Source organism: Zingiber officinale, chromosome 6B, assembly GCF_018446385.1.
Source record: "Zingiber officinale cultivar Zhangliang chromosome 6B, Zo_v1.1, whole genome shotgun sequence".
Classification (NCBI taxonomy): Eukaryota; Viridiplantae; Streptophyta; class Magnoliopsida; order Zingiberales; family Zingiberaceae; genus Zingiber; species Zingiber officinale.
In genome coordinates this window covers 135,142,502-135,157,983 of record NC_055996.1, presented here as the reverse complement: position 1 = coordinate 135,157,983, position 15,482 = coordinate 135,142,502, and the positions used below count along the sequence as shown (strand labels likewise).

Genomic DNA, 15,482 nt, shown 5'->3' with positions numbered 1-15,482 from the left:
ATTTTAACATTATACCATATTAAATAAATATGTTTTAAAATATTTAAATTATTATTTTTTTTTAATAATAATTTTACGTTTAAAAATAAAATTTTATTATTTTTCAAAAATAATATTAAATTTTTAAATATATTTATTAAATAAAATAAATGTTTGTGAGAAAACGGAATTACAATGTTAGGAAAACGAAATTGTAAAAAGTTAGGAAAATGAAATTACAACTGAACACCTAAAATTATAAAGTTGGGAAAATGAAATTACAACTAAGTCGGGAAAATAAAATTACAAAGTTGGGAAAATAAAATTTATTTTAAATATTAATTCATGGATTGTTGTTGTATTGCCCCCAGATATGCTCAACTAAGTCGGCGCGAAGTTGGTGATGAACTTGAGTGTCACGTAGCTCAGAATTTGTTCGAAGATAATCCTGAAATCCTCGGTTTGAGCCATGGATAGGTTGTGCGGGTTCGTCACCTTCTTCGTTGTACCAATTTGTCACGTGACCTCCCTCATCCTCAACAATCATATTATGCAAAATAATGCATGCTAACATGATTTGTTTTAACTTTTTCCTATACCAATACCGAGCTGAACCTCTGATAATCGCCCATCGAGATTGGAGCACCCCAAATGCCCGTTCAACATCTTTTCTTGCAGACTCCTGTCTTTCCTTAAACAACTTTCTCTTGGGATCCTCCGGACAAGGAAAAGCCTTAACAAATGTAGCCCACTCGGGATATGTTCCATCTGTTAGATAATAGCCCTTCGTATATGTAGTGTCGTTCACCGTGACATTAATCTCCGACATATTTCCTTGCAAGACGTTGTTGAATATGGGAGATTCATATAACACGTTAATATCGTTACGTGAACCGGCGACCCCAAAAAATGCATGTCATATCCACAAGTCATGAGACACGACCGCTTCAAGTACGATTGTTGGTGACCCATGTCCCCTTGTAAATTGACCTTTCCAAGCAACTGGACAATTTTTCCATTTCCAGTGCATACAATCAAGGCTACCTAACATGCCAGAAAAACCATGTCTTTCATCATGCATTTGAAGAAGACGTTGAACATCATCAGCATTTAGCCTTCTCAAGTACCTATCACCAAATATTTCAACAATGTATTCGTAGAACTTGAAAAGGCACATGATGGCAGTTGATTCACCCATACGTAGGTACTCGTCAAGATGATCGGCGGGGACTCCATAAGCCAGTTGACGAATCGCAGCGGTTCATTTTTGTAGTGGTGACAACCCTTTTCTTCGTACATCATCGTCCCTTTGTTGAAAAAATGCTGAATGATTCTCTAATGCATTCACTATGCGAAGGAATAACTCTCTTCACATTCGAAATCGTCTTCGAAATATTTCATCGTGATATACCGGGGTTATAGAGAAATAATCATTGACAAGTCTCTCATGCCCGGCTTCACGATTTCTTTGAACGAACCTTCTTCTGCGCGTGTCCCTCCTCTGATATACTTCCATAAGTTGTTGGTGTTGTTGAAGAACCAATAACATCAGTTCTTCACCCGGATCATAAGCTTGCTCATCGATTTCAACATAGACTTCGTCTTCGCTTGTCGAGCTGGAACTTGAGCTAAAGCTGCCTGTAGAATGAGACATTTTTGGAGAAAACACGTTTTAGTATATGTGTTTGAGAAATGGGATGATGGTCTATATATATTGTTTTTCTCATGCAACGGCTAGTTTGCAATGACGAGTATGCAACGTCGCGTTGCAACGGCTAATTTGTAACGGTAAGTTTGTAACGCCTAGTTTGCAACGGGTTTCAAATAGGGCTGTAAACAAGCCGAGCTGAGCCGAGTTTTGGGGTGTTCAAGCTTGTTTGATAAGATAACCGAGCCGAGCCGAGCTTAAAATGAACCAAGCTTTTGAAATGAGTGTTCAAGCTTGACTTGGTTTATTTTTTATGAGCTTGAGCTTGTTTGAAGCTTGGCTTGAGCTTGGTTCGTTTAGATGTTATCAAGCTCTCAATTCAAGCTTGGCTTGAGCTTGGTTTGAGCTTGGTTTGAGCTTGGCTTGAGCTTGGTTTGAGCTTGGTTTGAGCTTGACTTGAGCTTGGTTCGTTTAGATGTTATCAAGCTCTCAATTCAAGCTTGTTTGATTATTTGAAACTTTTAATTGTTTGATTGGTTATTAAGATTGATAATTTAAATTTATTTATTTATTTTATTTTATTTAATTATTTATTTAGGATATTGAAAAGAGTTTTATTAATAAATATGGTTCGTGAACATTGTTCACGAACGTTGTTCACGAACATTGTTCACGAACATTGTTCACGAACGTTGTTCACGAACGTTAACGATCTGAACACATATGTGTTCAAGCTTGTTTGTTTAGCTTAACGAGCTGTTCAAGCTTGTTTGTTTAATTAATCCTATGTATATTGAACGAACATAAACAAGCTCTTACCAAACCGAACACCAAGCTTGTTCACGAACGCTTTGTTCATTTACAGCCCAAGTTTCAAACTAGCCGTTAAAAAGTAACCGTTAAATAACTAGCCGTTATTTAATTTTTAATTTAAAAATATAAAGCTGTTATTTTAAAAAATCATTATTTAAAAACTTATATTAAAAAAAAGTTGTTGCATTGCATCTGTCGTTGGTAAAAAAACAAAAAAAAAAGTTAACAACTTAAAAAAAACCGTTGCATGTACCGTTAATAAAAAAAATAAAAAAAAATAATTTTGAACATGGGGTGGGCCCGCCCTGGCCCACCCCACAAACACTTGAACGCGTTTAAGCTGTTGAACGCCATGTTGGCATGCTGCAACGCGGCGTTAACGTACAGTAGCGTTATAACGCGGCGTTTAACGCCGCGTTGCAGGTGCTCTAAGAATGAACGGATTGTAGTTTCAAAATAGACTTACTTATGACGCATACGCAAGGATAGGTATCTCAGTTGTTTTATTTGGATGTTAGTAAATAAATGCATTTAATATCAGCTAAGTTTAAGTAAATCTGCAGTCAGTCAAAGAGACTTGTTTTTTTAAAAAAATTACATTGTGATACTTAAGTTCCTTAATAAGTTTCTTATTTATGTAGATTGATTGGATATCAAATTGGAGTGGATATTGGAGCATCTGAGTTTTGATAGTGAAAAAGCATAAGCATGTATGAGGTGGTTGCTTGAATATTTACTTCGTTATGCAATATATTTATTTATTATATATATTATCAATCTATTATTATTATTATTAATTTATTTTTTTTAAAAAAATAATCAAATATCAAATTGATTTAGTGGCAAAGGGATTTAGGATTGAACCACGGGTAATACAGTAAATATTAAATTAGGTCATAGCATTACCTAGAGTTGAATTAAATAATATTAAGTTATATTTTATTCATCATAACCTTTGGTATGTGATTACAGATAATGATTATACATGATAATTTAAACCAAAATACCCTAAAGATAAAAGCTTATTGGTATAACAAGGAACTTTAAAAAAAACAACGTTTTAAACAATGTGAGAAGCGCCTATGGTCACTCACTGCGGGCGCCCAGGAATACGGTGATAAAACAATACACTTGCCAATGTCAAGGCGCCTGTAAAAAGTTAATCACCCTAATCAGCTTCCATTATCAAGTTATTATAAATTGTTAAAGTAGGATGGTTAGGAAAATGTCCAACTGCTTAAAATTTAGATTATGGGATTCTCAGGATTGATGGGTGGCAAACAAGATATTGGAATGGATGACAATGAACAGCTATTTTACAGGAATACAAGTAGCAATGACTAGCATTAGCATTGAACAAGGATTAAAATGTGAATTAGTTAAAGAAACACTTACAGAAGTCACATGTATCTCATAAATTAATGTTAAACCAGGAAGGCATTACACCACCATCTGCAAAGTAAGAAAACACTACTCAGGCGAAAATTTATTCTCCTAGTACAAATACTACAAGTATGAAATGAAAGATCGTTCCTTTGATGCATGCATATAGATCAAACTTCACTTAACAGGTTTCTATTGACCAAACACAACTACTACCCCTTCCAAACCATAAACACATGATCAGAAAGCATCCTAATTTTGCACAAAAATAGGGAGAAATGCTACATTTTGCATAAAAAAAAAGTGTGTTTTTCCTTGTCGAAACGACACGGGAATTCAGTGGTGAACTTATGGCATAATACCGATGCAGATCAGAAGCGGAAACCGATAACAAAGTTACTCCAATTGCATGAAGCCTTGCCCCTTTCCGTTATCTTTATAAACGAAAGGAATAAAGGAGCATAGAAGGGATGGTACAGTTGCAGGAGACGGAAGAGCGAGGGGCGGACGGGAAGGACCACTTGGAGAGTGATCCCGCTCGGAATTTGAGTCAGACGAAGGTCGGTTACGCTGTCGCTGGCGTTGACTAAGGGTGACTAAGACCCTACGCTGGCATAGTACTTCGAGAGGGATTCTCGCGAACCGCTGATAGGGGGTGATGACAGGGATGACGACGCGAGAACTTCCTGCGCACACTCAGACAAGCACATGAAACATTAGAGACCAAGAACCAGGGAAAAAGTCCCTGGAGCAGGCCCTCCGACGTTCAAGTCAGGTACTTTTTCCCAGAAGTCCAATAAAACGAAAGGCATAAAGTAGAAAACAGATGCGAAAGTTGAGTGAGCGTACCTGCATAAGGGAGAGACCCTCCCTTTTTATATGATAGGGCGTACTTCTAGAACCTGGCAAGTGTCAGGGAATGATGGGTGTCAGGATTTGTCTGGCGGTGAATAACGCGTGACACCCTCTTAGAGGCTAGAGGAAAGTTCCGTTATCAGTGAGTTACAGACCATTAGCATATTCCACTGACATGCATCAGTTATTCCTTGACAGGTGGTTATGATTCCCTGATTTAGTTGTCGTATAGTGCCTTACCGACCTGGTATGAAGGGAGAATCTCCTGATGACCAGCCGTCTGAGAACTCAACTTGGGTATAACTGAGCAGCATGCGAGGAGACTCGTCCAGGAAACCCTGACCGGTCTTGTTGGACTAGCATATCCTGACTTGTATATCCTGACCTGTATGTCCTGACCTGTAAGCCTGATCTGCATATCCTGATCTGTATATCCTAACCTGTAAGCTTGTTTTGCATATCTTGACCTGTAAGTCCTAACCAGTAAGTCTGTTCTGCATACTCTGACCTGTATATCCTAACCTGTAAGCTTGATCTACATATCCTGACCTGTATGTCCTAACTTGTAAGCCTGATCTGCATATACTGACCTGTATGTCATGACCTGTATATCCTAACCTGTAAGCCTGTTCTGCATATCCTGACCTGTAAGTTCTGACCTGGCGGTATGCGACTCGCAGCCATTGGTGGTCCCACCTCTTCTGTTGATCGTCACATCCTCTTGACTTCTGACTGCCATGTCTCTTGGACTTCTGACTGTCACGTTTCTTTGACTTTTGATTGTCACGTCTCCTTGACTTTTGACTTAGCTAATTTCCTTGGGCCTACCTTCATGCGCCGTATCAGAGAGCTTGAACTCGGGAGCGGAGAAAAATGCCCGAATGGGCTTGTTGGCCAGTTCGGAGTCGCCCAACCCATGTAGCCAGAGGATGAAGCTACGCGCCTTCATTGGATCAGAGGACGGACGCAGGAAAGAAGAAGAAGAAGAAGGAAGACCCCGACGCTGGAGGAGGACAACAAAGAACAACGACCGGAATATCATTTACTAAATGTCAAGCCAAGACAAATATATCCAATTAATAGGAGCCCCAAATTTAAAAACAAGGGCTAATTTAGGGAAAAAAAGATTTTACAGTAACTTTATTTAAATTATGAAAAATGATATGTACAGAAAACCAAATTTGAAAACCTCCGAGATAAAAACATAAAGTGATGGATCATGTGTCTATCCAACTTTTTCTTTTTTACTATGCATATCATTACTCTTAAATTATCTATTAAATTCTAATTTATTATTAGATTTGAATGATATATTTTATCTTATTTTATAAATTAATTAATTGAATTATATTATTTTACATTTTGGGGGCGTCTGTATCAACTGAAGAGAAGTTTAAGCCTAATTAGTTAGCTCAACGTATAATATAACCAACTAATTAATGGATATCTAAATTTAGCGTGGAATAATAAACTAAACACCCAAACCTCTCTTATGTGCATCCATCAATGTAAATCTATATATAACAAATCCTTATAACAATTTGTTGGAAGTCTATTTTTATTTTCTTTCTTCGCATATAAAAGCATGCTAACGTATACCTCACCACATTGCAATCTTCAATAGCATAAAAAACAAAGATGGCACACTTGTTCTTGTTTACACTGCTTGCATTGTCCTCCTCTCTTCCCTCAATCTTTGCTGCTCATACCGCCGGCTTTCATCTCCGGTTGACCCACGTCGACTCCGGGAAACCCTTTAGCTCGACTGGCCGCATTCATCACCTCGTGCAACGGAGTCTCCATCGTCGAAAAGTTCTCGAATCTAGGCTAGCAAATAACCCCTCTGCATCCTTCAATGTTCCTGTCAAAGCTTCCATGTTCGACTACTTCATAGAATACTCCATAGGGACTCCAAAGCTCCCCGTGACCGGCGTCCTCGACACCGGAAGTGAGGTCGTCTGGGCCAAGTGTCGCCCCTGCAGTGAGCAATGCGATGAGAAAGGCATAGGCATTTATGACCCGTCGAAATCCTCCACCTTCTCCAAGCTCCCCTGCTCCAGTCCTCTGTATGATTACCAGCCACTCAAGTCCGTCAGCGTGCCAAAATGTGAATATGTTTATGTTTATGGGTCGGCGATGATCAACGGATTCTTGGCGACAGAGACGTTTTCGCTCGGCGCTGAGTCACCGACGGTCAACTTGACTTTCGGCTGCAACAGACTTGTCAAGGGCACTTTCTCAGGCGCCTCCGGCGTCGTCGGCCTCGGCCAAGGAAAACTCTCGTTGGTTTCTCAGCTTAATTTGGGAAGGTTTTCTTATTGTCTCACTCCGTTCAAAAGCTCGAGCAAAAGCCACCTTATCCTCGGCGATTTAGCGAGCGCGAAGAAGGCGAGTTCCGGCGAAGTGCAATCGACGCCTTTTCTGAATGCCACCGACCAGTACTACGTCGCCATGAGAGGTATTTCCATCGGCGTGAACCTCCTGCCCATTCCGGCGTCCGTCTTTGAGTATAGCAAAGAAGAATCTACAGGAGTGGTCGTTGACTCCGGCAGCGGGCAGACGCAGCTGCCGCAGTCGGCGTTCGACGTGATCAAGAAGGAGCTGCAGTCTCTCGTGGGACTTCGGGTGAAAGATATGTCGAAGACTGTTGGCCTTGACCTCTGCTTTGGTTTGTCGTCATGGCCGCCGCCGCCGTTGCCGGACATGGTCTTCCACTTCGACAACGGCGCCGACATGAGGATGCCGCAGATGAACTACATGTTCACCGATAAAAGAACGAGAGCCTATTGCTTAGTTATGCGACCAGGGCAAAACGGAGACAAATTGACCATCATCGGCAACTACCAACAACAAAATATGCACATAATCTACGATGTAGCTTCAAGAATGCTCCTGTTTGAGTCCACCCCTTGTGAAAGCTTTTAAATGTATATTCTCTTCTGCAATTGATTGTTGTTGATTATAATGATTCTTTGGAGAAATAATAAAGATGTTATATATATCAATATTTATTTTTGACATTTTCAAATGTTGAATGTGATTGAAGTGATGTGGCAGCTTTTGCTTTTGAATGCTCATTTGATCACTGTGAGCCTGCTGCTTCTACAGTGTACTCTGTGAGACTACCTGACTTGTCAGTATATTAAAGGAAGGGCCTCTCCTGTAAAAAAAAAATATCACAAAAATTAATTTATTGATTAGTCATTTACATTAAAAAAAATTACTCTTTTGCTTTTCGCCACACCATTCATCCTTAGGTTCTGCAATTCATTGTTATTATATTACTGCAACGTACCTATTGTTTTTTTTAATTAAAAAGGACATAAAAGACAAGACAATCCAACAAACATCTGTCTGTGCTCTCCCCCCTATACACAACTACACAAGCACAATTTAGTCCCTAGCCAACTGCGAATTTTTGTGTCTCGAATCAAGTTTGGCCAAACCTAAAGCCTAGAGAAGAAGGTATGCATGGTGGATTCTCGAGCCAAAATTTAAAATGTTCTTATCAAAGCTTTAATAAAAAGATAGTCTACTGTTCTTAGTCTTTGTTTAATTATTGAAAAGCTTGAATCTGATGCTTATGGCAGTAATCACATTGTGCACTTGTGAACCGAGGCATCTTTGACGGATTGCATTAAGTAGATGAAGAAGAACATCAGCTCACCTTTTTTTAAGAATTTGTTCAAACAATATTCGCAGAAACTCCCAATATTGTTATTCTTTAACGTGCCCAAAAATTCTCAATAGTACTGTTCCCAAAACACTGAGTTTGATTCTTGTTGAGCATCATTCATCCTTCAAATATTCCAAAACCTGCGCAAATTTCTACACCCTACGCCCTCATCTTGTTTGTTCTTGGTTGTCATGGCGACTGACATAACGCATGCATGCCATAAAGCTGCCAGTTTCACCCCATCAATCATCTGATCTCCATGAAAACCCTGCCGAGCTCTTATCATCTGTTCTTGGTGGACTCCGTGAGCTCAATGGGGGCAAATGAGTGCCAGGGTTTGGCCTTTGGGGTATTCTTCTTCTGCTCTTGGGCTGCTGCTGCTGCTGCTCTCTCGGCCAAAGGTGTCAACTTTGAAGGTATGTGTCTAGAGATATATTTCTTCCCTATTTAATCTTCTTTCTGTAAATCTTCTCGGTATGTGTTTCAGTGCAAGCTCTCATGTTCATAAAAGATTCCCTTGAGGATCCTCACGAAGTTCTTGAGAACTGGGACCTTAACTCTGTTGATCCATGCAGCTGGACTATGATCAACTGCTCACCTGAGAACCTGGTCATCGGACTGTAAGAAATAAAGAGCAATTTTACAACCATTTCTTGAAATTATTGCTTGTGCTTATCCAGTTTCTGTTCTTCTAATCTATTTTTTCCCCCTTCTTTCTAAGTAGTTTCTTGTAGTTGTTCTTTACTTGAAAATCTTTTGCAGAGGAACACCAGGTCAAAATCTGTCTGGTACACTGTCTCCAAGCATAGGAAACTTGACAAATCTTGAGTTTGTGTAAGCTTTTAATGGCTAATTTTGCCACCTTTCGATCAGTTAAGTCTCCTTTCTTCTGAACTTGATGCGTTTGCAGGCTGCTGCAGAACAATAGCATCTCAGGAGAGATACCTGCAGAGATCGGCAAGCTCTCCAAGCTTCACACGTTGGATCTCTCCGACAACGACTTTTCCGGTGAAATCCCTGCTTCATTGGGTAATTTGAAAGACCTTATGTACTTGTAAGTTACAAAACTTTTGTTTCTTGGTTGAAATTTGATCTTAGTTGTTACAATTCAGAAAAAAAAAAGTAATTAGGAATGGACTTGTCCTATATTTATAATCTCACAAGTTAAATCAAGAATTCCGAAAGCTTAAGTAGTTAGGAATGGACTTTTTTTACTGACATTAAACTAATTACGATGATTTTGTGATGAAATACCGGGCTAATGTGATGAAAAAATGAGTTATGTGATCTCGAGATTACTAGTGATATAACCTTGCAACGAACTTAATGGAGTAACAAGATCTAGAGATTATGACATTGTTAGTTGAAATATCAATCATGCGAGTGCATAATCAGGTTGTCATAGTTCCAAAAGCTTAAATCAAACTGATAAACTAACTGGTTTCAATTTATGTTCTTATGATCTAACAAGCTAATATGATATGATAAGACAAATATGCTAACCCTTCTTTTTGTTATTGATTTGGTGACCGAGCAGGAGGTTCAACAACAACAGTCTTTCAGGGGCACTTCCTCAATCTTTGCTCAATCTCACTCAACTCACATTCATGTAAGCTTATTGGCAGTCTACTCGCTTTTCCTTTTGATCTGGTTGATCATTTGATCGATGTATGTAACTTTATACTTACAGGGACTTGTCTTACAACAACTTGAGTGGCCGTGTGCCAAATTTCCCAGAGAGAGCATTCAAGTAAGTATTATCCACTATTGTTCGCCATCAAGACACTGTCGATAGTTTATTTAAAGTAGAACACTTGTTTTGCCTTTGGATTGACAGAATCAAACATGTTAAGCTACAATGTTTCCCATTTTATTATATGCTTTTTGTTTCTGCAGCATTGTTGGCAATCCCTTAATCTGTCCTACTCACCTAGAGCAAAAATGCTATTCGACGATTCCTGTGCCAAGAACCTTTTACACTAATATTTCTCAAGGTATACACAATTCAAGATAAATATTGTGATCATTCATCCGCAATCACAAAGAAGTATCATTCACAAGATACTTCATCCTACTTTAATCCTGACATTTGTTCTTCTTGTATATTTAAGGTGTTCCAATTTCACAAAAACCAAAAAGGCACAAAGTAGTGATTGTCGTTGCTTCCTGCCTTGGGACCATTGTCGTTGTTAGCATCACATTGGGACTATTTATTTGGTGCAGTCGAAAGCTTAATCGACAAATGTTCTTGAATGCAAATGGTAATCATATCCAACATGAAATTTAGCCATGTCTGTGCCATTGCCCAATCTCACATCTTCGTTGATATCTTTTTCTCAGACCAAGAAAAGGAAGAAGTCTGCCTTGGTAATTTGAGACGGTTTCACTTAAGGGAACTTCAAGTTGCAACGAACAATTTCAGCGACAAAAACTTGCTCGGAAAAGGCGGTTTCGGAAACGTCTACAAGGGGCAACTACAAGATGGGACTTTAGTAGCTGTTAAAAGGTTAAACGATGGAAATGCCATGGGTGGAGAGATCCAATTCAGAACTGAAGTTAAAATGATAAGCTTGGCTGTGCACCGACACCTTCTTAGGCTGTATGGAATATGCATGACTGACACCGAAAGGCTTCTGGTTTACCCGTATATGTCGAATGGAAGTGTAGCTTCTCGGCTCAAAGGTGAGAATTTAAGTCATCTTGATGAATGAAAGTTTATGCATCAAAGCCACAATAAAGCAACTAGTTCTACAATGTGAAAAAATATATATATCCTTATTGATTGTTCGATGCAATTAGGCAAAAAGGATGTGTGACTGATTTTGTACCTTCATTTTTTATTTTAAAAAAAAAATCTTCTTCTGCAGCAAAACCAGCATTAGATTGGAGTATCAGAAAACGAATAGCTTTGGGTGCTGGAAGAGGCTTACTCTACTTGCATGAACAATGTGATCCCAAGATCATTCATAGAGATGTCAAGGCTGCTAATGTATTGCTCGATGACTACTGTGAGGCTGTCGTCGGAGACTTTGGACTTGCAAAACTTTTAGATCACAAGGACACACATATAACAACAGCCGTGAGAGGAACGGTGGGGCACATAGCACCGGAGTATCTATCAACAGGCCAGTCTTCTGAGAAAACTGATGTTTTTGGATTTGGAATCCTTCTTCTGGAGCTAATCACTGGCTCGAGAGCTTTGGGATTCGGAAAAGCAGTGAAGCCTAAAGGTGCCATGCTCGATTGGGTATGTAATTCAAATGGTTTGCTTTTGTTCTTGGCAATTGCATGACTTGGGTTGCCAAAATGGCTTATCTCAGGCTAGAAATGCTTTGCAAATCTTCAATCAATGATAGCAACTCATAATAAGCCTTGTTCTTTAGCTGATTCCACAAATCACATTGATACAACCAAATTCTGTACTCCTAACATTGATTTGACTTGCTTGAGTCTTGCCTAAAAGGAATCACATTGATGAAACTATTTTCTGTGACAGGTAAAGAAGATGCACGAAGAAAAGAGGCTCAATGCGCTTGTGGATGAAGAGCTGAGGAACTACGATAGGATTGAGCTCGAGGAGATGGTCCAAGTCGCACTCTTGTGCACTCAGTATCTCCCAGGCCACAGACCCAAAATGTCAGAAGTTGTTCGGATGCTTGAAGGTGATGGCCTGGCAGAGAGATGGGAAGCCTCACAGCGAGCAGAGGTGCATAAGCTTAAGGCGTCTGAGTGCTCGTTGGAGCGCTTCTCTGACCTCACCGATGACTTGCTTGTCGAAGCGATGGAGCTCTCGGGGCCAAGGTAATTGGTGACAGCCACAAACATAAAAGATCTTAATTGGTTCTTGGTGCGCGAAAGAGCTTGTATAGAATATATAGCATAGAATTAGTTTGTGATGGGTGAATTTGTTCATGATTGCGTGTTGAAAGTTAAACTCATGTAATAACAAGTCGTTTCTTGTGGGAATTATGTGCTAAAAGCTCTTGTTGAAACACTTCAAAGTTGAATGCTTCATTAAGTGACCAAAGCCACACTTTAAATTATATTGGTCCGCCCCTTTTCCTCTCTTTAAGTAGAGCTTCCTTGGCACCAAAAGGTGAAGCAAGAAGAACAAATAGAAGAGATGAGCTCACCGGGATCGATAGTGTGACACACTCCAATTCCATGTCTTTCTGGAGGCATTACAGCAATGGTGATTCTAATAGCCATGGCTCTGCTCTGATCACAAATAGCTAGTCCTTCACTGACAGTGAGAGATCAGTGGAGCTGATGTTTGTGGTCATGACGATGGTGGGAGGTAGCATTCATTCTTTTGTAGCAACTCCCAATAGTTTACAGAAGGCAGCCACAAGGGATGAAGGCAAGTTGTACCAGTTCAAAGACTTGACAAAATTTAAAAGGGCATCCTTAATTGATTAAAAAGTTATAGAACTTTCAAATAAAAAAAATCTTTATCAATTTAATTAGAATTACTTATTAATAATTGTTTCAGCACCAATAAAATTATTATAATAGTAGATGTAGAATCACGATCCTACACAAAATCAATTTAGGATCAGGATCAGATCGGTCATGATCGAATCATAGAATCGTACGATTCTACCAAAAACTCTTAAAATCTGATAATACACGATTAATAATTAAAAAAAATACATAAAAACTTATTTACATATAAATAAATAATTAATTTTGTATACATATGTAATCATTTACGCTCAACCTTAGATTAATACATATTTAAATTAACTAGTAATTTAACTATCATTCTCGCATAGTAATAATATTTATATTTTCATATCATAAAATAAAAGAATATAAAATTTCTATTAACACAATAATAATAATACATTCAACGTCAAAAATATTTCCTTGATTTATAAGATGATTTAATTTAAAAGACAACAAAACACCTAACATATATATTAGAAGCTATTGAATCATTTGATTCAAATATGAATATCGGAAATAATCTTCTAAAAATTGGTTGATGTCATACAATAGTAGGCAATAGACATCCAAAAACTCATCACTTTAGGGAAAAAATGACAGAATATTATTGATAAAAAACTAATTCAAAAATAATTAAACATATGTTTAAATAATTTAAAACCTTAACTAGAAAGAAAAAAATAATAAAAAAAGATAAAATGTTTTGGGCATTTGAAAAGGATTTAAATGATATTTTTTTATTTGAAATAGGGTGATTAACAATAAACTTTGAAATTTATTAAAGATCTCTGAATGAGTTTTGATTTGATATTATTTCAAAGGAGAAAATTTTAAATTTATATGACAAAATTAATAATAAGGGCTGATCCGGTGATAAGGAGGGGCCCACCCCGTAGAGGGTCATGGACAAGGTGGAGGTCAAAGTCAAGGTGGTCAACGTCCCTGTATCGCCGTTTGATCGGGCAACCCAGTTGCCCGACCGGGATGAAGAAGATCCGAGCCGATATTAATCTGATGCTATCACAGCTCGGTCACGTACCGAGCTTCCCACGCTTAGAAAACCATGTATCGACGAAGTATGCACCAAGCGGCCAACCCGCTAGGACGTATAGCGAACCTCGGAACTGGCAAAATGGAATCACGATCGAGCAGACTACATTCAGACACGGCTCCTCCGCTCGGCACAACAAAGGAACTTGGATAGTGGAATGTTGGCCGAGCGACCACTCCGCTAGCCCCAAGGGCAAGATCGCTCGGATGGCTGATGGCGGGCCGAGTGGCTCTCCCGCTCGGCCCGATAACAGACAAAAGGAGGATCAGGCGATATCCTTTTGGGAGCTCGTGCCACCGACAGACGACATGATTGACGACATGGTCAGGCAGAGGATCATACGATGGAAGCTTCCATTGTCCTGTCGAAGATATGCTCGGGCCGTTAAGGTATGGTGCCAGAGACACTTTCCTGACATGTCTTTTCAGGGAAAGTTTTGAGAAGCGTGCACGCGCGCTCCTGAAGTCCTATATAAGGAGTCTCAAGCTTCAGCGGAGGTATGCAAGATTACTGTAGTTACACTGTTACTCTACTCATTTTGCTCCTCTCCTTTGCGCTGCTTATCTATCGGCGATGATCTGATTTGAGTGTCGGAATACCAACATCGGGGAACCTCTCCTTGGTTCGGCACTGACATTATTATGATTGTAGGTTCGCCTTAGTTGGAGTCCACTCATGGTCAACAGAAACATCGCATCCTCAGAATCCATCGCTTCGACTCTCAGACAAGACCAAGAGCTAAAGATAAATCATTTGATTTATTAAAAGATTTTTATTTTATTTTTTAACAATATATATGAATCGGAAACCATAATAATCTGAATTTTGAATTAGATAGAAACTTTAAAATATAATATAAATATATTCACGAATAGTACTAGCAATAACCATTAACAAACAAAGGCTTAAAATTATAATATTCAAAAGCCAAATTAAATCACACGATTATGAAAAATAGGATCACGGTGAATATAATCTGGAAATAACTAACTGTGTTTATAGGTCGATTTTGAGAAATTGGCGACCTAATATTTATTCACTACACTATACGTTTAACATCTGTGCATCTATATTTATCTCTCTATATCTATATCTGTAAGGTCAGCATCAGAAACGGATCTTCCTTTAAATAAATAACTAACTGCTGAGCGAGTGAGAGTCAACAATATGTACAGATGGTCTGAGTGTGATGTTTGAGGCATCTGTCTGAGTGCACATTGGAAGGCTTCTCTGACCTCACCGATGACTTGCTTGTCGAAGCTATGGAGCTCTCGGGGCCAAGCTAAGGTGATTGGTGGCAGTCACAAACATCGAAGATCGAAGATCTTAATTGGTTCTTGGGACGTGAGAGAGTTTGTATAGAATAGACATAGCAGAGAATTGGTTTGTGATGGGTGAATTAAGAATTTGTTCATGATTGTGTGTTGAAAGCTGAACTCATGTAATAACAAATCGTTTCTTGTGTGAATTATGTGCTGAAGATGTTGACATAAAGCTCTTATCGAAACACTTTAAATTAAAGTTGCATGCTTCATTAAGCTACCAAAGCAACACTTCAAATTATTTAAACTATTTACAGGGCTTCCACTACGTACCTTCTCCAATCTCCATTCCCTCTTCTTCTCTTT

The 15,482-nt window shown here is 38.8% G+C and overlaps 3 protein-coding genes across 3 annotated transcripts; 2 read left to right on the top strand and 1 right to left on the bottom strand.

Moving 5' to 3' along the window:
• Positions 1–322: 322 nt before the first annotated feature.
• Positions 323–1,177, bottom strand: LOC121991601. The gene is made up of 2 exons (XM_042545585.1): positions 970–1,177; positions 323–813 (listed from the first exon to the last, which is right to left on the bottom strand). The coding sequence occupies exons 1-2, from the start codon at positions 1,175–1,177 to the stop codon at positions 323–325; spliced, it is 699 nt and encodes a 232-aa protein (XP_042401519.1).
• Positions 1,178–6,316: 5,139 nt separating this feature from the next.
• On the top strand, positions 6,317–7,603 carry LOC121991600 (aspartic proteinase nepenthesin-1-like). The gene has a single exon (XM_042545584.1). The coding sequence runs from the start codon at positions 6,317–6,319 to the stop codon at positions 7,601–7,603; it is 1,287 nt and encodes a 428-aa protein (XP_042401518.1).
• Positions 7,604–8,008: 405 nt separating this feature from the next.
• On the top strand, positions 8,009–12,397 carry LOC121989703 (protein NSP-INTERACTING KINASE 1-like). The gene is made up of 12 exons (XM_042543897.1): positions 8,009–8,143; positions 8,269–8,770; positions 8,842–8,974; positions 9,117–9,188; positions 9,265–9,408; positions 9,892–9,963; positions 10,045–10,104; positions 10,251–10,348; positions 10,466–10,615; positions 10,695–11,036; positions 11,222–11,601; positions 11,851–12,397. Exons 2-12 carry the CDS (start codon positions 8,614–8,616, stop codon positions 12,157–12,159), a joined length of 1,917 nt encoding a protein of 638 aa, XP_042399831.1. The 5' UTR covers positions 8,009–8,143; positions 8,269–8,613; the 3' UTR covers positions 12,160–12,397.
• Positions 12,398–15,482: the final 3,085 nt, after the last annotated feature.